Below are 26,977 nucleotides of genomic sequence, written 5' to 3' on the forward strand. Positions count from 1 at the left end.
CTTAGCAGCCTTAACATACCTGTCACATTGACCTCTACCAGTCCAGACCGGGTGCCGATGCTGTTGGTGGCATCACATATGTATATGCCGGTGAAGTCTTCTGTCACAGGCCCCCTGAAGAACAGAGTGTTGTTTCTGATTTCCACATTTTTCGGCAAGGATCCATTCGATCTGTTGGTCAAAAGGGACACAGATGTAAAGTTTGCAGCTTGTTTAGAAATGTTTTGTTTTGATTCTTCGGGGAGCCTCTTAGGTATGTGAATTTTCCTCAACAGTAATAAAAAAATAATCAGACGTTAAGAACCTAACCCTGCATTACACATGACATCATTTACACACCGATTCTTTGTAATCACTTGCAACAAAACTAGTTTTTGTGCAAACAATGTTTTCAGTTGCGACATGCAAATTATTGTATTATTTGTTATACATATACTCTTATTCTATGAACTGACACATTTTTATTTTTGATTTGTGGTGTGTTTGTGTGTGTGTATATGTGTGACTGATTTGAATATGACATTAGATGCTTTCAGCATATTTTGCAATCGTGCCACTGAAAGAATTTACTTTTACTGCATTTGGCAGACGCCCTTGACTTACATTTATCTTACGCATACAACTAAGCAGCTATGGGGTTAGGGGTCCTTGCTCAGGGAACTAGGACTGGCAGCTTGCTGTGGCTGGGATTTGAACGCACAACCTTCAGAGCCAAAGTTCAATTCATTAACCACTAAGCCACCACCTCATAACACATTAAAATATAATGTGTGAATAGTTATCCATCATAACTTTTTATTGTGATTGATTCAACTAAACCAGATGTTAATACCATGTCTAAATAAGGCCACAGGCTAATAGCCCCAGATCCACATGCCTTCAGGAAGCTATAGGCATACAGGGCTAGCAACATATCAGCTGAAAAAAAAACGTAGGAGTATGTTGGGCTCCTGGAGACCGTTTAATGACACAACAGCATTAAATTGTATGTATTTTGCGCTTGGTCTAGACATGGTTTGCTGTTATTTCTCTGGCCTGGAGAATACCAGATGGCCCCCTGATCCTCCTTAAAACATAAGATAATAACAATGTCTACTTAAGGCTTGTTTGTACAAACCCAGCATCCACTGCTCCTCCCAGATGCCCACCAGCCTTCCGATTTGAGAGTGGAAGCGTTCACTCTACGTTGTAAAGCTGATGATAGAACTTTGGGGTCTGGACAAACTAGACATCTGCAGTGTTCCTACTGTGCACCTTGTAATCATTAGCCATTTCCACTTACTAAACGTAATAAAATCTGCAGAGAGGAGGAGCTGCACTGCTAACTGCCAAAACAAAATTAAAATAAAGACCAAATGCAAGGTTTTGGAACTGCACCCTTCATGCTTTTGGATGTGGAGAAAATTACACATTGCTTATAACAGGGCCTATTATTATTAATCTTCCTCATCCATTGTCCTCCTCATTGCATTGGATTTGTCATAAATGTGTCCATTTTAGCCAATAAATGCAAGAAGTGCATTTGTGTGTGCATGCAAGTTCTTCCATGTATGTGCATGTTTTTACATGCTCTATAGCATGCCACACTTGACCTCCATAAAGCAGCTCCAGGGAAGCTTCACAACACATCTGGTATGTGCTGTGCATTGCTACAGTGACTGTCCTCTCCAATCCATCAGCACCATGGTGCAGTCTCTTTCCCTATTAAAATCTCCCTCTCTTTCATCCTTCTCTTTCTCTATGATCTCTTCTTACCCAACTCTGTCTCCCTCCTACTCTTTTCTTATTCTTTCTGTCATCTCTGTCTCTACACTTCATCCCTGCCTGTCTCACATCTCTCCCCTTTTTCTCCCAATCTAACTCAAGCTTCTCTACCTCACCCCCAATTTAACACAGCCCTGCCTTACAGTACAGCTGCTGTGCTAAACAAACACTGCACTAAAAAACCCACCTGAAAATGCATTTCATTGTATTAATATTTGCATTATGCATAAGGCTCTTTGTTAAAGAAGCAACAAAGGGGTATATTTCCATACCTCATTTGTTATTCCAAGTAAAGATTATACCATCTATGGCAAAATATGTTTAACTATAAACAGCGACCCTGCTGTGCTGATTCATCAGAACTTTTGTGTTGATTCCACATTTTTTCTCACTCTCACTACCCAGAGAAAACTGAAATTTATACTCACACTTTCCAATGGTAGCCAGTCACAGGTGGATTTGCATCTGCATCACAGGTGAGTTTCACATCCTGGCGATTCAGGTACCAATTTCCATCAAAACCATCAATCTTTACCTCCGGTTCATCTGCAAAAAAAAACTGTGTTCAATGCTTATTTATTCTTTCCCTCTTTCCATTTAGAATTTGATTAAAATTGTTTGTCAATGAAGGACAAACTGTGTATAGTAAAAAAAAAAAAAAGAAGCTCAATATGCCTTTTGGGAGCCATTTGATATAGCAAGCTGGGACATTTGTCCTGACTCGTTGGAAAGTGCTGGAAGGCTGATTATTACTGAGGTTATGATATATATAATTATGAAATATATAATAGAATTATTCCCAGATTTTCTGTGAATCTTATTTGTTTAATTGAAATACGTTTTCAGATTATATGCTCACACCAAATACAGAGAAAACTAATTTTGGAGAACTACTTTTCAATTATGTTGGTGCTGGTATCCCTTTTAATGAATACCTTGTGTTAAACTGACCTTTGGACCCCATTGTGTAAATACATTAATAAAATTTTGGATTTTTTAAAGTAGATGAGTGTGTGACAATTTCGTGCATTATAGTCATCTTTATAAATTTCAATTCATGCATCCTTCCATCTGAATTCATGAGCATCAGAAGAACTGCCCTTAGTAGATCTACCATTTTCTTTCCATATAAAGTTAGCTTTTCTTAGGATTTCTTAAACATGATGTAATTGTTTTCCTCTCTATATATCCACTTAACCGTCCCTATGGGTTAGAACATGTATATTTTGTACAGATATGTTGACTATATATTGTGTTTGTCTTGTGAGGAGGTTAATAGAAAAGATAGTTTTCCTTACATTGAACATTGAGGATGACACTGTCACTGATGTGCTCATTTTTGTAGGTGACAATGCATGTGAGCTTCTGTCGGTGACTCTCACGGCTTGGCACGATCACATAGTTGCTGCGTGTAGTGACTGTGCCATTGGGGTTGCGTGTCTCCTGAAATATGGCTTCACCCTTTAGCTGGGTATCCCACTTAATCACACTAGGTGGCTTTCCGTTCGCTGACAGGCATGTTGCAACAGTCATCTTGTGCTTCTGGGCCCGTGCGATGATGATGGGAGTTGTAAGTGTCATGTGCGTCACGGGACGTGCTAGTGAAAAAAACAACAACATTCATAGAGATCATTAACATTTTGGAACCCTTTAATATATCACCCTTATAAAATCTTTATCTGCTCCATTCATCTGTTTTAAATGAATCCATCTCCTAACTTTTAAAAGTTAAAAGTATCCAAACATCTAACATAATCTAATCAAACTTCTTCTAATGGAAAACATTTGCACTTTTCTTCTTCTTCTCTGCTTCTTTCGGCTGCTCCCATTAGGGTCACCACAGCGGATCATCCGTCTCCATACTACTCTGTTCTCCACATCTGCCTCTTTCAAACCAACTACCTCATCACATCTATAAACCTTGTCCTTGGCCTTCCTCTTTTCCTTCTTCCTGGCAGCTCCATCCTCAGCATTCTACTGATATACCCTATGTCTCTCCTCTGCACATGTACAAACCTTGTCTCGATCTCAATATAAAAATGTGCCTGTGCAAATGGAAACTAATTGTATTTCATCCCTTCTAATTGCCTGAGGTAAAGAGAGGCCATCTGAATATCCCTTGCTTTGCGAGTGTATGCATGCAGAGATATTCCAACAAGGTGAGGTAGAGCTTTGGCTCTCAGAGCTCTGGTTCTGGCATAAGCTCTATTCTCAAATTAGAGGTTGTAACTGAAGAGCCAGGCTGGCAAAAGAGCACTACTTCAGAAAATTGTTTCCTGATGAAAAACACACCAACATTTCATTACTAATTACTTTTTTCTTTCACAGGTCCTACACAATCTTTCCACAAGCTTCAGTTGTTTCTCTTCTCTCTCTCTCTCTCTCTCTCTCTCTCTCTCTCTCTCTCTCTCTCTCTGTGTCTCTCGCTCTCTCTCTATCACACTCTCTTTATCTTTCTCTTTTTAGGAAAAGCTATCTTTTAATTAAAGGCAGGCATTATCTTATGTGTGCATGTTTGTGTTGCATGTGTGTGTGTGTCTGTGTGTGTGTGTGTGTGTGTGTGTGTGTGTGTGTGTGTGTGTGTGTGTGTGTGTGTGTGTGTGTGTGTGTGTGTGATCATTCAACATGTACAAGCTGACTAGAAGCAGCAAACTAAGTAAATGGATTATTCTTATGAGAGACAACCCCACCTCAGGCACATTGAACTTTTGAACACACATTAAATACAAGCATTGGGACCAGTCAAGCATATAAAAGGAATTCCTCCTACCACCTCTGAATCATAAACCTAAAGAAATCCTAAAATTACATCTTGTGATAGAATAACAGGCTCTAAATAACTTTAACTGCAAATGACACTTCCTGCATAGCATACTTCCGCATGCATATACATTTACATCAGTTGTAAAATGACCACTATAAAGTACATTGAAGATTGCTATTAAATAATACATAAGAAAAATTCTATGGTGGAAAAATCTTAGGCACCCTTATTAATGTTTTTGGTGTCTATGTAATGTCCATGTGCATTCTATTTTCAATGTAGTTTCATTTCAAAAGAAAAAATACATTAATTTTAACAATAAAAAAAGACAATGTTACAAATAGCTTGTATAAGATGTATAAGTAATGTATAATTAGATGTATAACTAATACAACATTAATACACTGCAATCTAAAACAGGTAAGAGACCTTGAGTTACATTCCTGGAATATTTTATAAATACACAGTAGCAATTGAGAACAAATTGTGTAGAATATTGGCCCTTATTAAAGATGAGTATAATTTTTTTTCTTGTGATTAATTAGTTTAGATTAATTAAAAGTACCACTGCATTAAAAAATATGACGTCATTTAATTGAAGTATATGTAAAAATAGCATAAATATGTTAGCTTTTCTCTTGTGAAAAATATTTACTCCATTTAAATTACTCTTATTTACACTAGCCATCCGTTATTTAGTGTTTCAATGCAGTATAAATATTGTGGAGTCAAATTCATTTAGGCATTTATCAACATGGAAAAAATTAGGGAATACACAAAATAAATGAGACAAAAGTGTGCTGACGTTTAGGATTAAAACAATGGCTATAAAAATGTCCATATCCAATTTGAGGGAAATTATTTAAAACCACCAGCATCATAATGAACTTGCCTATAAAGGGATGTGTATTTTTCTGCATGCATAGTAAGAAAGGTGGTTAAAGGTTTGTCCAAGGGATGAAGATTGGTAAAAAATGTGCAACATTTTGAGGTGCATCCAAATATATAATTAGACACCACTTACCACTTTTAGAAACATACTAAATGCTGGGGTTCATTTAGCTTATTAACCACAAATAAATTTTTCATAATCTTATTTCCAATCATTTTCGAGGATGCCAATAATTAATGTGCTGGCTATAATACTGCATATAAGACAGATTCTTAATTTTCATATACTAAAAGAAATCACTCTACATATGAGATAGATAGATATGCATTACCATAGACAGTGAGGTTGACCATGTTTTCCCTGTTGCCTGCTGGGAAGGTGGTGTACTCGCAGATGTAGGCAGCTTCGTCTGAAAGACGGAGGTTGCTGAAAACAATCGTGGTGTCCTCAAGCGAGGGATTTGCCGACCCAGACAGGTGTTTAAACCAAACGCGATCTTTAAAAGCAGGCAGCACAGAGACACCTAGCGCTGGGTTGGCAATGGCTACGTTCTGCTTGGTGCCATTGAAGGACTTCTGCCAAGTGACCTGTGAGATCTTCACCGGGGGTTTGCTGTTAATGAAGAGGCAGCTCAGCTCGACTGTTGTACCAACAAAGTCAGATACCTCTGGGTCCATCTGCACAGACTGTCCATTTCCCACTGTAAAGCAACAGAACACAAAAGGGACAATTATGTATTTAAGTTAAATACAGATTCAAAAGGAAAAAGCTCAATTGGTGAATCCAATCGTCTGCTTCCATTTCCTGATATATACATCTAGAATATCACACCTTTTCTTTATAATCATCTATTTCATAAACAGGTGTTATATATTGCCCATATGAACATATGTATCTACACTTGGTTGAGTCCTTGGATTTGCCTGCATTGTGGTCACATTTGTTGTTTAAAAATGGATAAACCAGTGTGTGCAAACTACCAAACATTGAACAAACAGACCATGAAAACAATAGTTGATGAGAGAAAAACACTGTGGGAGCTGTGAAAAAAACAAAAGCAATACAATGGCTTGGAGCTACAACTGACAAACAGTTTTGAACTCAAGTGGCTATCAGTGAACAGTTGATAACCCAACAATGAATTGATTGTAACAAATGGACATTTTGTGTTAGCCAGATGAGAATGTGATCGCTTTTGAAATTGGTTCCTTTCGAATTTTCATTCTCATATCATCTCAGGGAGTTTTTCCTTGTCACTGTCACCACTAGCATGCTCATGACAGACCAACTTATGATATTAAAATGTATATTTATAATTTATTTAATGCTGTAAAGCTGCTTTGATACTATGTTCATTGTTAAATGCGCAATATAAATAAAACTGCATTAAACATATTTGAATTGAATGTTTACAGACATCGCCACAGGGAAGTGACAAGGGTATCACAATACAAAGAAGACACTCACCAAAGGAAAATTGTAGACATGCAACCAGAATATCTGCTATAACACTTTTGCTTTTGCTCACATAAAACCACTAAGGTTGCAATGTTCTACGTTGTTTAACACATATAATGAGATGTAAAATTCTGATCTATTAACTCATATTCATAATTTGAACTGAAATCCAAATCTCTTCAGTGTACAGCAAACACAAAGAAATCTGCCTTGTCACTCCAATACCTACAAAAGAAGCTTATATTTTCAAATTACTGAAATGAAACCCCAGTAACTGTCAGTATTATTTTAACCACCAAAATGCATTTACAACACAACCCATATGTGTTACCTGCAAATACTTCCTTTTTTCCATATGTTTTGCATCCAAACACTTCCGTTGCTACTGTAGGTGGTAAGAGAGTGTGTTTCAATGGCGGCTACAGTCTATCAATATTTTTATTAAGGTATTTACAAGAAAGACCACTTAGACTACACATTTATTGTCTTCCTAATGAGGAAAGCTTGGAGGTAGCCCACCCAGCACCCCTGTAAAAATCAATTAACATAGTAATTCTGAGAAAACCTCCTGAAGTGAACCAAATTGAATTACTTCACTTTTTAGCTCTCCTGTAGCAACATTAGATTACCTATTAAACAAACTTTGTCCACTCCAGAGTAAGTGTAACCACACATTTGTTATTTAAACCATATAACGTTAGTATTTAAAGTAGAAATGAACTAACACTAAATGGGAATTTTCCAGCATGTGCTTTGACCACTTTCTCTAATGTATATGTATATACAGTATATATTATATTATATATGCATGCATATTTGCAAAATATTGTTTTGCATCTGAGAAAACCAAAACCTGCAATTAATAATTCATTATTTCAGCATCATTTCAGGAACCCTTTTCTCATGCTCAATGTGGTAGTAGAGCCATAGTGAATACCAAGGACAAAGGGCATTAGATAGGGATACACCCTCTGTAATAAAAATTTACACATGCACAAGGTTTTGAGTTTCAAAAACACTACACTATTTTAAATTAATGTTTATAAAATTAAGATAAAACAAAAAGCATAACATTCGTAGTGTGTCTGGAAAGTATTCACAGCGCTTCACTTTTTTCCACAAAATTCTACAAAAAATACCCCATAATGACAACATGAAAGAATTGTGTCTGAAATCTGTTTGCAAATGTATTAAAAATAAAAATGAAATATAAAAAAAAATTATTCACAGCCTTTGCGCAATACTTTGTTGAAGCACCTTTGGCACCAATTACAGCCTCAAGTCTTTTTGAGTGTGATGCCACAAGCTTGGCACACATAATTTTGGGCAGTGTCTCCCATTTGCAGAACCTCTCAAGCTCCATCAGGTTAGACGGGAATCGTCAGTGCTGCCACCACCATGCTTTACTGTAGGGATGGTATTCTCCAGGTGATGAACAGTGCCTGGTTTCCTCCAGACATGATGCTTGGCAATCAGGCCAAACAGTTCAATCTTTATTTCTCATAGTCTGAGAGTCCTTCAGGTGCCTTTTGGCAAACTCCAGACGGGCTGTCACGCCTTTTACTGAGGAGTGGCTTTCATCTAGCCACTCTAACATACAGGCCTGATTGATGGAGTGCTGCAGAGATGGTTGCTCTTCTGGAAGTTTCTCCTCTTTCCACAGAGACGCTGGAGCTCTTTGAGAGTGCCGATTGGGTTTTTGGTCACCTTACAAACTAAGGCCCTTCTAAAGCCCCATTATCACTTAGTTTGGCCAGGCATCCCGCTCTAGGAAGAGTCCTGCTGGTTCCAAGCTTCTTCCATTTAAAGATGATTTAGGCCACTGTGCTTACTGGGACATTCAATGCTGCAGAAATTTGTCTGTTCCCTTCCCCAGATCTGTGCCTCAATACAATCCTGTCTTGGAGGTCTACAGACAATTACTTGGACTTCATGGCTAGGTTTGTGCTCTGACATACACTGTTAACTGTGGGAAAAGTCATGTCCAATCAGCTGAATTTACCACAAGTTCTCCAAGTTGTAGAAACATCTCAAGGATGATCAGTGGAAACAGGATGCACCTGAGCTCAATTTAGAGTGTCATGGCAAAGGCTGTGAAAACCTATGTACATGTGATTTTTAATACATTTGCAAATATTTCAAACAAACTTTTTTCACATTGTTAATATGGGGTATTGTTTGTAGAATTATGAGGAAAATAATTAATTTAATCTATTCTGGAATAAGACTGTAATATAACAAAATATGGAATACTTTCCGGCTGCACTGTTCATTGGTTTATATCTGATAAGAAACAATCATATGCAGTGTTTACTTGAAATAGATGCTTTTAATGGCCATTATTTTTTTGGATTCTTCATTTATCCCATAGCTTCACCAACAGACAATGTAAAATCATCTCTAGTATACAATAAAATTTCTCTCATAATGATGAATAAAGTCAGTCAAATTGAGTAGTTCATTCACATAATCATTTGTTTTTCAATTACTTTTGCTAGCAAAACCTTAAGCTGGTTCTCCCCTCTCAACACTGCTGTTTTTAGATATTACTGAAATATAACAAGGTCTCAAATTAAACTATACATAAGATGTCCAGACATCTTAGAGGATTTCAAAAAATATATTTTTTTTTTTCACACCAAGGCTAGACAATAATTTTTACAGTACCATGCAGGGTGTCCATTTAATCAATATAAATAAAGAGACAGCTTTTATTTGGTATACAAGATTTTTCATGGGCCAAAAATGTACCTAGGTTTGTTATCTTGGCGGCACTGCCTTTTAATTGCTTAACTTGAAACAAACATTTGGTGTAGGCTTCCGCAAGCTTCTCATAACTCTTTCCAGAGTATTTGCTTATTCCTCCTGACAGAACTCTGGAAATGGTGTCAGATTTGTGGGCCTCCTTGTTTGAACATGTTTCTTCAGTTCAATCCACACAAAAACACTTTGTTGTTTTTAGTGTTATGCTTAGGATTACTGCCCTGCTGGAAGAGCCAGGTGCAACCATGTTTTACCTTTCTGGCTGGTGACTTGAGGAGTCGTTTCAGGATTTCTAAATAATCCTCCTTCCCCTGATGCTATCTTTTTTCTGAAGTATGCTAGTACATATTCCACCAAACACCCCACAGCAAGATGCGACAACCCCCATGTTTTACATCTGGGATGGTGTTCTTTTAATTTGTGATATATATACTGATTTATTCATTAAAGTTTATATTGATATATTAGTTGACAATCCAACACTTGCATCAATGCAGTGATATAATACTTGTGCTTCCTACAAAAGAACATTTTGATCTTTACCCAATGCCTTTTAGTGTGCCACATGTATGCCTATTTCCATACTGCCCAGTTTCACTGTTTTTAACCCCATTTTCACCTCATTCCATCCATCCTCATACCCTCATCTTTCTAACCATCTTAGATTGTCTTTGCTATTTCTTCCTCTTCTCTTACCTGAGATGTGAATCCTCTTCAATTATTTGTAAGTGTTTATACTAGTAAGCAACCCATTTTTGCACGTTGTTATTACTATATAAAAAAATCCAAATTCATTTTAGTCTTTCAGATTAAAGCTGGACAGACATTACACACCCACTAACAAAAACAGTAGTGCTCGCTTCATTCCCACAAGAGAAAAACTTCAAGCAACACAATCGAAGTGTGAATACAGGGTTACTGTAGTATTCTCCTTGGTGTGTGTTTTTTTGCTCTCTCACTGTCTCTCTCATAAACACATACAAACATGGAGTGGGATGGTGGGGTGAGGGGGGGTTTGGCTGGGCAATGGACATTTGTGAGCTCTTGGCTCCTGGTGTAAGAGACGTGGGTTATCCTAAGAGGCCCAGGTGAGATTTATCACTTCTTGCCTGGACTATGCCTTCAGGTGTTGTACAAATGCTTCCTGCACAGAATCCCAAAACACAGATGCAGATGCATGCCAAAAAGACACACACACACACACACACACACACACACACACACACACACACACACACACACACACACACACACACACACACACACACACACACACACCTCTTTCTCACACATAGAAGACAATGTAACTACCAATGTAAATATAAATAAATACAGAGTTAATCCATTCTTACAAATCTTTACTTTTTAGATTTTGCATCAAACATTTTATATAGTTAAAAATCGAAGAAAAAAGAACAGGCCTTTAGGAAAACTTTGGTTTACCCCTTTAGCAGCATGTTAAATGGTAAGCTCTGGGTTAAGGCCAGCACTGGGAAGAGTTTTATTCAGTTTGGTATCTGCAAAAACTGAGTTTGTAAATTAATTCTTGGGATAAGCAGTTCATGTGGCCAGCAAGGGTGAAACTTGCCTTTCATCCAGCACCAATATCCCTATGCATTTCACTGGAATGTGTGTGCCTGTATTACCAAATATTTATTTTAATAAAAAGAGAAAATACCATGAAGGATATCTGCACATTCAGCACAAGGCTGAGACCTACTAAACTGATGCTGGAAAATGTGGTATGTGATACTGGCCATGAGGGGAGAAAAATAAACATTTATATTTCCCTTTTTTTTTTGCATCCTTTCAGTACACACTTCTCCTCTTGAGTTTCTGTCTCTTTTATTTTGCAGAAAATATATAACAGACCGACCACATTTCTCTTCACACAGCCACTTCACTGCAGGAATTCAATGATAATCAATATGAAAAGGCAAGACACAGATGAATAAGGTCACTTTATAAAACCAACAGATATCACAGCTTATGCCGATTTAGTTCTTAAAAGGATTTATCGAACAGAAACCGGAAAGCTACAATTATTTTTGTAAATGAGGCTTCATCTATTTAAATGTGCACAAATTGGCATATTTAAAAACAAAAATCTATTCTAGATAATGAGGTGGTTGTAAATTGACAAGAATAGTTAAATAAACATGGTTATATTGAGTTTTGACATTTGCAAAACTGGATTAATGAAAACTGGTTGCAACTGAGCTATATAAAAATATTCACAAAATAATTACGAAATAATCAACGAATTTTCTAAATAACTACAATTACAACCTGAAGTTTTCTGTAGATACTGATGGAACAATAAACAAGCAACCAGCTCTCGCAAAATCTCTTTAAAAAAATGATTAACAGAGCCTTATCAACTGACACCCAGTTGATAAGTGTTTTAAATGAACGTTCTACCTAATTAATTTTATATGTGATATTTGTTATAAATTCCACACTGTGCTTCAAAATCCTCACCTCAAATATATGCTCATAAATGCAGTTCGAAGGCTATGCGTTTGAATGGCATAAAGCCAGATCAAGATATGGCATACAGGTTTGCCAATATGTTTAGATAGTAGTTATGGGTATGTTGACCTTTCTGGTAATGCAAAAAAGTAGTGCATCATTTTGCATTTCTGTATCGTAACTGCAAATCTGATATGTTTAAGTCTGGACTCCTGTCATGTGTGAGTGAATTGGAAAGTCTAAAAGATTTATACTGTTTGACAGTGCAGAATCTGTTGATCCAGAATCACCCAGAGGAACACCTGTGTCCTTGTCTAACTCTGGACAGCCAGCAGGTTTTGCCCAATATGGCTTACAACCAAAGATATATCTGATATATCAGAAATACATGCTTTATAATAACCTTAATTCCAAAGGTGAAACACTGAGTATATTGTAAATAAAAAATAATTATACATTGGCAAATCTCACAACCAAAAATTATTCACAAAAGAACACAGAAAACAGATGAGTTTGAAAAGTGGGGAAATTAAACATTTTAAGGAAAAATCAGGGCATTTTTAATTTGATGGCTGCAATACATCTAAACAGTTAAGACAGGACCATATTTACCGCTGTGTAGCATCTGCTTTTCTATTAAAAACAATCTGTATATATCTGGGAATTAAGATGAGCAGTTGCTGGTGTTTTGAAAGAGGAATGCTGTCCCATTCGTGTCTGATACAGGATTCTACCTGCTCAAAAGTCCTGAGTCACATATTTCGTTTCATGATCCAACCAATTAATTTCAATTGCAAGGGCTGGACTACAGGCAGGCCAGTTCAGCACTCACATTTTTTATATATACTTTTTTCTACTATAAAGCCATGATGTTGTAATAGATGCAGTATTCGAGTTAGCATTGTCTTGCTGAAATATACAAGGCCTTCCCTAAAAAAAACATTGAATAAAAGCCCTTGTTGCTCTAAAAGCTGTATACACCTTCTAGTATTGAAGGCAAGTTTCCATATGTAAAAGCTTCCCATTCTATAGGCAATAATTCATCCTCATACCATCAGAGTTGCAGGCTGAACTAAGCACAAGATGAATTGTCCCTCTCCTCTTTAGTCTAGAGGACGTGGTGTACATGGTTTGAAAAATAAATTCTAATTTCATTTAGTTTTTACAGAACAGTTTTCCACTTTGACTCTTTGACAATTTTAAATAAGCTTTGGCTCAGAGAAGATGACAATGTTTCTAGATCATGTTAACATATGGCTTCTTCTTTGCATAATAAAATTTAATAATCTGCATTTGTGGATGGCAAATAAAGACTGCTTTAATGCAGTGCCACTGAAATGTTCTTCCAGCTGTTTCTTTTTAGTACCACTTACTTTTCCAACCTTTTGTTTAACCCATCACAACTTTTCTGAGATGTGTTACTGCCATCAAATTACACATTTTTCCCTTAAAATTGTACATTTCCTCAGTTTATACATTTGATGATATGTTTTCTGTGTTCTGTTGAAAATAAAATAAGTGTTTATAAGATTTGCAAATCATTGCATCCTGTTTTTACTTACAATTCACACAGCTTCCCAACGTTTATGGAATTGGAGTTATATATCCTAACTCAAATCAGAAAACCAGCTCTGTGGCAGAAGAAGCCAATGTCAATTTGTAATTTCCCATGAGAGTAAGGCACTAAGAAAATGAAAGAAATGGGAAAACAAACAGATTCACTCCTACACTGCCTTCCTGCTTCAGAGTCCATGCGCAATGCAGCAAATCAACAGCAGCCCTGGCATACAGGGTTCCAGAGAAGGTATAATTACAACATCTACAGACCCCCCCAGTCTAAGTGAAGAAGAACCTGGGCCTCCAGAGGCACATTTATGGTTGGATGAGGCCCTTGCAAAACAGAATGCAAGAGATTGCAATTACAGTGTACAATGGAGATACAGTGTGAAACAGAAAGGGAAAGAAAGTGATAAAGATAGGGAAAAGAGGGGAAAAATATAAAACTTCAGAAGATAACCTTTTCACAGAAGCACTTATTAGGAAACCACATTACAAATTCACAAAAATGCTGATTAGTAAATGCAACTGCAAATGAATCATTTTGTTGCATCAGTAGAAGTCTCTGGCCTTAGTAGATTTTTATCACCACACCCTCTCCCTGATGACTGAAAGGCTGTACAGAATTCTAAAAAGGCTGTTCTGTCATGGTCCCATTTGCTTCACCTACTCTACAAACATTTGCTGCTCTATGTGTCCATTTGGTCTTGCAAATGCTCTTATATTTGACTGTGTCACAAAACTGCATCAAATGGAACAGGTTTACGTGTCATAAAGCCTAGCATTATAAATATTTTGTCAAAGGCAAGTCTGTCTCTTCACAAAAGCAACAGTCCTTGGAAACAGAATTGCCATGCACTATTATCCACTATCTTCTACAATTAATGAGTGACTAGAAAATAGCTGCAACATTATCTACAACTGATATTTTTTCATTTTTTAATCATTTATTTCAGGCTCATTTTTGTGAGAATTGCTCTTACAATACTACTTCTTTGTTCAGCTATTTTGACCTGTGGACAAGAAAAAAAGGAATTCTTACCAAGGTCATTCACAAGCAGTTACTCAAGAGTGTCTTTTTCAATATTTCCAGGCTTCTCATTTTAAATTAAGTGCAGAACTGCAAAGCGCCAGACTGAAATCACTATAGTTGAAAATGCAATCATAAATTTTCATATAAAGGAATATTCATTACCCATATTATATAGAACTATATTAAGTCACTTACCAGTACTTACTACTGATTATCTTTAATTTTTTCTCTGTAATGTAGTCATGACCAAGGAGGGCAACAGCAATCATGTGATCCCTTGGATTAGCTTAGTTTAAAACCAAATTCCACTAGAGAGCCAAGTGGCACTGGCTAAGACTAAACTGCACAGTTCTTTAAGACTTTACATATATTTAAAAGATACAATCACCAACAAGTTTCAAATTCATCATAAAAAAAGTACTACTAGGGAAGAGCAAGAGACAGACAGTTTCATAAATGTTAGTTTTATTTATCATTAACTGCTACTTAAAAGGATAATTGTACTTGATTTCCTTTTCCTTTTGGAGTTTCTTGCTTTTTAAGGGGAGGTGAAAGCTCAATAGCTAAGGCTTTAGGTTGCTATTCAGAAGGTCAGGGGTTTAAGCCCTGGTATTGCCAAGCTCCCACTCTTGGGGCCCTTGAGCAAGGCCCTTAACCCTCAGTGCACCAGGGATGTTGTAACATCCCTGACCTTGCATTCTGGCCCATGCATAATGAGATTCCATTGTAAGCTGCTCTGAACAAGGGAGTCTGACAAATGGCAAAAATGTATTTTTTTTTTATTTTTTTTTTTATGTATTTGCAAGCACACATTAAAGGTTTATTTATTTATTTTTTTTACTTTTTTTTTACTACTGTCATCAAAACACAATTATTGTAATATTTTCCCCCCATGTCTGCACCAGCAACTCAAATCAAAATTTCAAATATAACTCGTGTGCATAGAAAATGAGGCCATAATAAGGGAGTTGGCTCAATCTGGAAAATCTTTAACCTCCATAAAATTAATTCCGCCCGGCTGTAAGAATTTCGAGGTGAAGCAAGCCTTATTCCATAACTATGTACATATTCTAAGTCAAAGTCTCTGTCACACTCACACTCCAGACAGAGCCACCAGTCTCCAGAAGCTGCAATGCAAGCAGAACAGAACCTCAGGACTGTGTTTCTGAACCACAATAAAAATGACTTCTGACTGCCCATCTCATTAAAGGACCACAAAATGACTTGTTTGTTATACTTGAAAGTAGTCTTTGAGCGAAGAGAAAGAAAAGCTCTTTTCTAGGAATAAAAATATGTGCATGTTCGAGAGAGATCTGATACAACGCCATTCACTTTATCCATTACATGTCAAAAAGCAGATTGTTTCAAGCAAATTATCAAGTCACACCATTGTTTTAAATTCACAATTCTTTTTTTTCCAGTACAACCAAGACACTGAAAGCAGTCACTGACACAGTCAATAAAGAAAACAATAAGGACAACTCCTGCTTCTATGAAAGAGACATGCAGGTCTCCACATGCCTTTTTGAAACTAAACAATAGTGTGCTGGAATTAATGAAAGAACTCAATTTGCATGTCTGTTTTTTTTTTTTTAAATAACCTGTGATTTTCAATGGGATCCCAGGTTTATTTTGTCCTCTACATTACCCATAATGCTTGTGGTGATGACGGTCTGATTTTTGCACTTGCTTCATATCTATCTAAAGAGAGCAATGTAGTATAATTTTTTTAGTCTGTCTTCCCTCTTCTGATCTGAGCACTCTCTTCAACCATATCACCTTCCAAAGATTCAACTTTCATGCTAATACCACTGTAAATGCCATCATGTCATCATCTTCAGCATGTCTCTGCTGGTAGTCACTGCAGCTGTTTTGTATAGCTCCACTTTTCTTTGTCAGTTCCGTTTTAGATGGCACTTAACATCACCAAAAATAGTGGCATACTCTGAATGACAAAAAACAGACTGTTACCACTTATGTTTAAGATCATGTAATGTTTTCATATTAAAAGTCATTTTAATTGCATTAAATTTTAGGGAAGCCTCAGCTCAGTGGTTTAGGTTTTGGACTTCTGATCGGAGATTCATATCCCAACACCACCAAGCTGTCACTGCTGGGCCCCTAAGCAAGGCCCTTAACCCTCCACTGCTAAGTTGTAAAAATGAGGTAACTATAAGTCAAGGGCATCTGCCAAAAATTATACATGAAATATAATGCATTATCAGTAGCCTCCTTTGACATCGACATGGCAGATAATCACTAAGAACCAACAAGTTAGCACATCACAAATGTTTCAGTGGAAAAATGTTTAATGCATTCATAGTGGTGTTCTCTTTTAAATGATAAAATTCTCTTTTAAATGATAAAATTCTCTTTTAAATGATAGCCCTGTTGCACATAACCTTCCTGGTTTATGGTTTACAGGCAAACCTGCATATACTGCTTCCCCCTCCACAAATATTTACATTTAGTCAAAGGAGATTCAACAGATGGCCTGCATCACGGTTTTTCTTCTCTGCCCTCCACTTCTTATTTACCAACATCTTTCCAGACTACCTGCCATCTGCTTTGTTGAGACATGAATGTTACAAGATTGCTCTTTTGCTTATTACACACTTTCAGTACATACAATGGCTATAAAACTGTTTACACCCCTTTTATAACTAGTGTTAAAAAAAACCAAAATGAAGCTACTATATCAGAGCTTTTTTTCCCACCTTAAACTCAAAGAGCAACCGACAAAATTTAAATGAACAAACGTGTTTTAGGAAACAAAAATATATCATGCCATGTGGCTGAGTTGAAAATTAACCAATCAACTTCTGAATGACCTTTTAAACTCATGAATAATAGTAGTTGTCATGCATCATTATCAGTGATTGTGATTTAATAATTTTTTATCTGAAAAGATGAAATGTTGATAGTCAACTGATGAAACTGTGGTCAAAAAAAGAAAGGCACTGATCAGTAAAAGGGTACAAAATAACAAGATTAAACTTTATCACAGCTGCAAGAAAATGTCAGTCTCTTTATTCTTCACATATTTGAGCGATGGACTAGGGGCAATTTCTCAAAAAAGACACTGTGTCACCAAATAACACCACACCCACAGTGAAGCATGGTGGTGTCAGCATCATGGTATGGGGCTGCTTCCTTTCAGCTGAAAATAAGGTTCTAGTAAAGATAAATGGAATCATGTATAGCTCCAAATATCAACCTACTTTGGCACAGAACCTGTAGGCCTTCATCATCATGATGACCCAATCAAGTTCAAGAACTAAGTCAAGTCAGGTTAATTTCTATAGCGCTTTTCACAACAGACATTGTCTCAAAGCAGCTTTACAGAAATCAACAGTTGAGGTGAACGATGTGTATTTATCCCTGATGAGCAGCCATGGTGACTGTGGCAAGGAAAAACTCCCTTAGATATTATGAGGAAGAAACCTTGAAAGGAACCAGACTCAAAAGGGGAACCCATCCTCAATAGGGTGATATTGGGTGATAAGTCAATGAATTAATGACTGGAATAACCCAGTCAAAGCCTACATTTAACTTTAATTAACTATGTGAGCTGACTTTGATAGGGGTTGTGGTTAAAACATTGGAGTACTAATCAAAATGTTGTGAATCCCAGCATTACCAAGATGCCACTGTTGGGCCCTCATACAAGGCCCTTAACCTTCAACTGCTCAGTTGTAAAAAATTAGATGATTGTAAGCCACTCTGAATATAATCATCTGCTGCATAAAACCATAAATGTAAGTGTAAATGCAGTGGACTGAGGGGTGTGTAGAACTGTGACTAAAATTTGTGTTATGGCTTAGGTTGGGACATTCATAAATTCCATTTTGGGTCATTTGTCCAAAAGGTTTGTTAACCCCTGACCTAAGCCCATGCAGCAAAAACTAAAAATGCAGCAAAGACTAAAAAGCATTCTGAAAAAGGGTAAAAAGGGTAATTATATTTTTCTTGCTAACCAAAGTAAATATTTTGATATAGTCAATGCTGTAGAGTTTATATCATGCATGCTGCACTTGTAGGGGAAGAAAAACAGTTAAGGGAAGCAGAGCTTTCTGTGTTCTTCAAAGGTCCAACTTTTCTCCATACTGTATGTGACCTTGGTTAAAGGAGAAACCTGCTGGTTTCAGGCCCAAAATGAAGCAATGGGAGGTCAACAGTTCATAACAACTATACACCGAATGATTGCAAGCACCTCTGACTGACATACACACACGCACACACACACACACACATGCGTGTGAACATAAACAAGGGCATTGTCATGGTTTCGGTTGCACAGAGAGGACGAGCAAACACAACTCAGTCACCACCTGCCCCATTAGCCAATGACCTCATCATCGAAACTAGATAAAAAAAAAAACACCTATCATGTTTGTTACCCCAGGGGGATGGTGGCGGGGGGCGGGGTTGTATCCTGTCTGTAAAATCTACACAGGGCTAATGATTACACATGGACAAACTTGGTAACAAAAACTAGTTATTTGCAAAAAGAACAGGGAAGAGAATATGTACATGTGGGGAGAGACCACAGGGTAAAAGGCCACTGTGACTACTGGCATTACAAAAACACATGCATACATAAAAAATATCACCAGCAACAGAATCTACTGAATAATTAATACACATAAATATTACAGCTGTGGGCCCTGCTGAATAAGAAAGGATAGATGATGTTGTCTATGTGTATATGTGTAGGTGACAAGAATAGAAATATCTAGCAGCCTGCAGGGACATTTGGCTGGTGTTAATGAGAAAACAGCTTTTTTTTTAAAGACTTTATTTTAAAACCTAAAAATCTATGTAGAGGTTAATTAATTATGGCCATTCAAAATGATATGTCTGTGGTAGGTCCCCATAAAGATTGTTAGGTGTGTGTGTGTGTGTGTGTGTGTGTGTGTGTGTGTGTGTGTGTGTGTGTGTGTGTGTGTGTGTGTGTGTGTATACATGGACAGTATATTTGTTTAAGGTGGGATTATTGGCTTGGAACCCTAGTAGTACTTCTGCAAATCGCTACTGCCAAATGCCATAAATGAAATGTAAATGTAGTTCAGCTTACAAAAGTTTACAAATGGACTTCCATGACAACAGACTGCCATATTTTGAATTGACCCCATGAAGTGGAAAATCTTTAAAAATATTAGCAAAATGTAAATCTTTAAATCATTATATCAATTTACCATGTTCCCTGGAAACCATATGTCAATAAATGTTTTCACTGATGCAGCTCTGTTTCCAGCTCTGTACTAAATCTTTAATAAAATCTGTCTTCATTCACAAACTAACTAATCAATATATAAATCATTACTGATGGACCTTAAATAATGGATTACTTGCACTTTATACAAACATTATACTGAGGAAAGAGGTGACAATGTATGGCTAAAAAGATATAAGGGAATGGAAAAAGACAGGAAAACAGATTATAAGATACAATGTCAATAATTACAATGATAATGATAATGAAAATTGATTGAACCGGGGACACCTATACACATATGGACATCTGTTAATTTCACTGTATGACCACCTCTCTCATTTCTAACAAGACCCAGGGGAAATGTAAATCACAGCACTAAGCCTGTTTACAAAAGCACTAGAAACAGCGCTTATGTGCCACTACTGCAAATGCACTGCTGCATGGCTCATTATGCCTTGGTACATTCTACCACCTTCCAGGAAACATCATACATGTTAATGCAGTGCAAAAGTTTTATCTCTTATTTGCAGGTATTACCATTCCTGTGCCTTTGCTGCATTCTGTCAAGATATAATATAAAACATGTGGCTGAATGTGTGTGTGTGTGTGTGTGTGTGTGTGTGTGTGTGTGTGTGTGTGTGTGTGTGTGTGTGTGTGTGTGTGTGTGTGTGTGAGAAAGAGAGAGGGAGAGGGAGAGAGAGAGAGAGAGAGAGAGAGAGAGAGAGAGAGAGAGAGAGAGAGAGAGAGAGAGAGAGAGAGAGAGAGAGAGCTGTAGCCTCAGCTTACAAAGGCCTGCAAAACATGAGGAATGGTCAAGCATAGCAAATTTGACCCATCTGCTTCCCCAGTCAAAATTCCAGACAAAGTTTGTTGTTGAAGTAGTAATCTAAAACGGCATAGCTGACACATGGGAATATGCAGAATCACTGCAGATAAGATTACTGATCGAATAAATACATTAATAAAGTTAGCTTTTGGAGACGGTATCAAAATTTTTATAGAAACTTTGAAAATAAACAGAGCATAGTATATCGCTGGCTGATGGTATTTTTTCCAATAACGAATAATGAACATTAACCAATATTTAAAAGCAAAATCTTAACAAACAAAAACTATACCACCCCCTATAACCTAGAACCTTAAAACTAATTGGAAGCTTTGTTTTGCAGTAATCCTTCGTAAGCACTATACTGGTTATTGTGCATAAAAAGAATACTGAGATAATATAAAAACAAAACATCAGAAGTCATGAGAAAGATCTCCCCCCCACTGTGTGTCCTTCTGACAGAGAAGGCTTCTGAAGAATGATGGGGGAGGAACATAAAACAAACTTGGCAACTTGCATCAAAGAGCATGGCTAATTGTAGCAAGGACAGAAAGCAGGACGGCTGGTGTGATGTCACGGTGTGAAAGGGTGTGTCAGTTATGGGTAAAAATGCATTCGCAAAGATGTGCCTCACACATGTATGCGATTTGATAAATTCCCAAGTGGGAATTTTACACAGCGTGTGAAATGGGAAAAGAATCCTATCAATGTGCAATTAGCACATACTCTCAGCTCCAAAAGAGAAAAGCAAAAAGTCTACAATTGCATTTACAGAAATGCTATTGCTGTGATTGTTGTGATGAGTTTCAATGAAACCAAACCAATTCTTCTTTCATATGACAAAACACTGACACAAAAACAATATATACATTTAGAACATGGCATATAGTGACTGAATTTTGGAATAAGGCAGAAAGCTTCACTTTGAAGAGTGACATTTAGCATTTAAACAATGCTGAGCAATGCTAAGTGATGCATCTACTTAGCATTTTGGAAAAGGAACACATTTGCTGAAGTAAATTTGATATAGTGTTTTTTTGGCTACACACATGCTCTGACTCTTATTTCAAACACATCATGTGATCCCTAAAAAAGCAACAAAAAGAAAGAAGAAAAAAAATCATCACTTCATGTTTCAGTGCACAACTGTAAGACAACTAGGCTGTACCATTTCCATAACCATAACCACAATGGATCCTGCCAGCGGGATTCGGGAAGCAATCCAGGTTCTGCACACAACCTTCGGAATGCTCACCACAGCTCAACTACCCTTTCACTCACTAATGCATGTGCTACCCAGCTGCGTACCAAACCTCTCCTCCTCTTCACTTAACCACACACACACACACACACACACACACACACACACACACACACACACACACACACACACACACACACACACACACACACACACACACACACACACACAAACAGAAACCACAATGTGTGAGTCATTCACTCCAGCCCATTCTTTCCCATACACACAAATGTGCACACAGAGACATACACTACTGTAAAGGCCTTTGACTCCAATCCTCCTTAACAAATAAGAGAATCAAACTAGACTAACATATACAAACACATTTAGTACATCATTTAGGTTTGAAACAAACAAAAAAACTCTAAAGCGTGTAAATGCGTCTATGTCAAGATCCATTCATCCAGTTCATCTTATTCAGCCTGCACACTATTAGCGTCAATCACACATGAAAAACTAGAGAAAGTTTAGTATAATTAACAGGATAATGCTTGTCCATCTGTTAAGAACTTTTCTCTCCGACTGGCACAGCAGTTGACAAAAAAATCTCGCTACGTTTCACAAGCATTAGCATACTGTACAGAACCACTCTATTGAACTACTTTTTGACAAAATCACTAAAGAAATGACTAAAATAAAAGCACCCAGCTCTAAAATGAATGTGTACCAGACCTGCCTGACTGCTTAATAGCTTCTCTGATTGAATTTATTAACATGTATGATTCAGATATACCAAATGCAACAGGCTTTTCTATTAAGTGAAAAATGTATGAGTTTGATGGCTAGAGTAAATACGAAAGACTTCAGTCCCATAAATAATATATAATATCCAAAAGCTAGCTAAAAAGCTGGCTGGGTTTGGGTCCTGGCCTGATGAAAGGTCTAGAAATAGGAAGGTAAGTAGTCATCAGGGCTTCCTGAGCACTTCATCTTACAGCTGGCCCTAAGGTACTGCTTCTCTGAAATTGGTTTGCTGGGTGGGCTGATGACAAGCGAGTTTAGACAGAAAGAAAGGGGAAATGTCTTTATGGGATTTAGTGCTTGTGTTGAAAAGCTAAAAAACAGGCAAGCCGTATAGTAGCTGTTCCTGTTCAGAGAGCCACCTTAAGTGTTGTGATATAATGAATGCACCTCCTCACCTAAAGACAACATGTTTTACAATGCACGTAAGCTCTAACTCACAGAAGTAGTTAAAAAAAAGAAATGAATACAATAAAAACCACAAAAAAGAGCCAGAAAATATATGAGAGGAAAGTTAAAGCACTGGCCCATGTGTTCAGATTATAGTGGAGTTCAAGGTCATTTTGATAGTCACGTTGTACTTAGTGTGCAGCTGACAAAATAAGACAATGTTACTATTGATCAGAGAGCAGGAAAAAGAGTGGGAAGCACCCTTATCTCAGATTTAAATTACTGTCAGTCACTAAGCTTTCACACTGGCAAAAGCTGGTGCTGGTTTAGAGATTGTGTTAATTCAGGACACAAGAGATATAGCTTGTGTTTCCACCAGGTACATTGTTAAACTATTAATAACTTAGATGTTTAACTGCACACAATAAGAAGAAGAATATTGAGACCCTTTACCACCCACAGTAAAAGCAACAAAAACAAACTGAATACAAAACTGTATTTAAGAGGCATTAGGGTTACCTAATGCAATACAGTATATTATGTTTTTACTTTTAAAAATTCACTATATAAATGCATTCCTCCTGAACTAATAAATCAAAAAGGAGCGCAGAAAGTGGAAGATGCACTATATATATATATATATATATATATATATATATATATATATATATATATATATATATATATATATATATATATATATATATATATATAATGACCCGTGCAGTCAAAAAAACTGCTATATACCATGGTGCCATCCTTTATAAATATATTTTTTAATGACAATAGATATACACTTAGCTTAGTTGCACTGGAAGATTTAATTTCATATTAATGAATTCAAAATATTCTCCATTTACTGTGACTGCTCTTTTGGTGTATATTTGAGTGGAACTCATACTAGTGTACTGGCAGGTCTGGTAATATAATATAATTGCTGTAAAGGTCACTGCATATCATGGCAATGTAATATCTTGCAGAGACAATGTAACTGTAATATCTCAAAAGCCTACCTTTGGAGACATTGTAATTTAAGTAATTACAGAAAATGGACATTGTTTATCAGAATGGATACACAAATGTATTCATAAATCATTCATAGGAGCATTTGCACACGATATCTGCTATCCACAAAATCATACATCAATTACAAAATACAGATTGTAACCAATTATTTGTTTTCCTTTATAACTTACAGATACGTTAAAGATTTATAGACAACTTGTCTCAATCAAAAATATACTCCTGCTAAGTCAGGGACCAAAAATTGCAGAACTAAAACCCTGTATTTCAATTACAAGAACAAGTGTAATGATTGTAAAACATGGGCATTTCATATTAGTAACGTTAATAAAAGAAACATAAATATGAAAAATGAAAGCAAGTCAACACAAAAGACAAATAAGATCAATCATTAAGTACAGGAAAATCTGCTGAATTAAACAAGGACATGCTGTTCTGTGCAAATGGCTGAACTGATGGAAGATTTAGCACTGCAATCCTCACTTATGGGGGAACAGATGTTTATAGATGGGCATGATTGTTGGCAACAGTGGCCAAGTCACTTAAAACAATCTTAGAATTGTAGTTTTTTTTTTCCTGCCTGTGGTGCTCAGTGTCGATCAATTTATCTCTATATTTTTGCTTGATCCAGTGCTTTTCTAATTATTATTTATTAGTGTTTTACTCTAATAGACAAGCGAAAAAAATCACTTTAACTTCTGCATTTGAGATAATCCCTTTTTTCTGTACTTTTCATTTCATGTTTCCTGTCCTCTGTCAACTTTGCTTAAGTTTTGTAAGTTTCCTGTCACTAACAGGAAATGTGTTGGGAGCGCACTTTAATTTTTACAGCTGATTGTCATTCAACACATGCATGCTTGTACAAACAAAAGTAGCATTTCGGAAACTTTTCTAAATCTGGTGGAAAACATTTTTCGATGTAGCTCGTAAAATTACAAACAATTCAAGAAAAGATTGCTAAATGAGACTTATAATATGTAATGCTACTCTGCTATTCTGTCGAGAATCAGCTTTATATTAATATTTTAAAAAGCAAATTTTGAATTCTCTATTTCATGCAACGATTAATAGCAGCCCTGTTTATACTGTAAAACGAGACCAAAGTTGTTGTTTTTAGCTTATTTAATTTACCCGTATATATAACAGTGACATCTAGGCTTATAGATTTGATAGTTTTGGCCAAGTACACACACTAACCTAAAAAAATTATTCAAGTAAGAAAGTGCAAATAATATTATATAAAAAATGCCTTGTGTGTATTTTTACAGATTTTTATTGTGTACCTGCTCTGAGAAAATGTTTATACAAATGGTTTAACCAAAATTCTTTTTGTTATTTGTTCCCAACATTTACCTGCTTAGAAAAAGCTTTGTTGCCTTTCTGCATGTTCTAAAGCCTCTGTTTACTTAATTACGAGAGTAAAATCTCTTTCATTCTTCTAATTTCTCATTCCCTCTCTTTGTCTGTGGGTTGTTGATAGCTGACCGGATTGACAAGCTCCCTGGCAGAGCTGATGAAAAGCTTTAAGATCAGGAAAGCAAGAAGACAATTATTGAACCAACACCTGCTTCACCTCTCAGTCTGACAACCAGACAGCCACCCACTAGGTGTGGCCTCCTTCTGGGCTGAATCAATGCCCACATTAAACTCCTATACACGTTTCCATCAGTCCAGATTAATTCTGTTCACAGCCCAAAAAGCAAACATTTTCAAAAAGCCTTTCAAAATAGGCCTTCTGGCTACCAAATACCTTCCAACATGTACCGTGTGCATGCATTGAATGTTTTTAATACAGCAATCTCATTAACGTGGGTGTTGCTTTTGTCATTCCAATAACCAAAGTGATCATGAGGGAGGAATCATTTTGCAGGCTGGGTAATGTGTAGGAGTCCCGTTGTCAGGTGGCTGCAGTCATACAAATGATAATGTCTTAAAAAATGGCACAAATCGACTCCACATAGCATTTAGTGTCCTAAACAGAAGTGTTGTTTTTAGAAAACTAATACTATATTGCTATAAAATCCAAAACTGTAACCTAATATGAGAAAGGAATTAAATGCCATGCATAAAATACATTTACCTGAAAAAGATCTCACTACACTTAGATAGCTAAAAAAAAAAAGTTTGAACATGTCAAAGGCGTAACAACCGCTCTTGTCTTAACAAGTTTATTGCGACATACTCTGAAATTTCCAAAGAGAACTACTCTCTCCCCTGAGGATCTTCTACAAAACAGAGCAAGTTCCAACATGTCTGTCATCTGTTTACTTCGATCTACTGAGTAACCAGTTTGTTACTTACAAAATACATGAGTCCATATGGTGAAAGAATGTTTCTGTGGGGTTATTTATTTGATTATTAATAACCACACAATGCATTAAATCTGCAATGTTTTTGGGTGCGGCCACATAAAGTGAAGTGTTTTAGTCTATGACTAAATTAAAAACCAAACTAATCATTGTTTTATTTTTTAAGTCCAAGTTGGTACAGGCTCAGCACAGCTGACTCAGATCACAGTTTATGTAAGACAGCATGTAAAAAAAATTTATGCTTTGCTGGATACATTTTATAAACCTATGAGCTATGATGAAAAAAAATAAATACAACAAAAGTCTAGAGATGGGATTAAGATGTGCATCCGCAATTTTAAAGCTTGGAAAGCTGTGTAAAATATATATAAAAAAAAAAAAGCAGATGTCATAAACACATAAAATTCACAATAAAAAAAAAAAAAAAAACATCAAATTGAGTAAAGAAATATATTATTATAAGATAAAAATTTAGTAAATTGAGTAAACATGTCATAACATTTTCT

The 26,977-nt window shown here is 36.5% G+C and overlaps 1 protein-coding gene and 1 long non-coding RNA gene across 2 annotated transcripts in view; both read right to left on the minus strand.

Moving 5' to 3' along the window:
- The window catches only part of nectin1b (nectin cell adhesion molecule 1b), a 137,880-nt gene that overhangs the window by 71,659 nt on the left and 39,244 nt on the right, over positions 1-26,977 (minus strand). The window contains exons 3-6 of the mRNA XM_083552691.1: positions 5,752-6,120; positions 3,063-3,362; positions 2,193-2,310; positions 20-171 (exon numbers count right to left, since the gene is read on the minus strand). Of these exons, the coding sequence (XP_083408817.1) occupies positions 20-171; positions 2,193-2,310; positions 3,063-3,362; positions 5,752-6,120 (939 nt within the window). The remainder of the gene's footprint in view (positions 1-19; positions 172-2,192; positions 2,311-3,062; positions 3,363-5,751; positions 6,121-26,977) is intronic.
- Positions 15,523-19,587, minus strand: LOC310732367. Its single transcript, XR_014535467.1, has 2 exons — positions 17,440-19,587; positions 15,523-17,393 (listed from the first exon to the last, which is right to left on the minus strand). It is a non-coding gene; the product is annotated as an uncharacterized lncRNA (long non-coding RNA).

The sequence above is a fragment of the Silurus aristotelis genome (assembly GCF_946808225.1).
Source record: "Silurus aristotelis genome assembly, chromosome: 10".
Lineage (NCBI taxonomy): Eukaryota > Metazoa > Chordata > Actinopteri > Siluriformes > Siluridae > Silurus > Silurus aristotelis.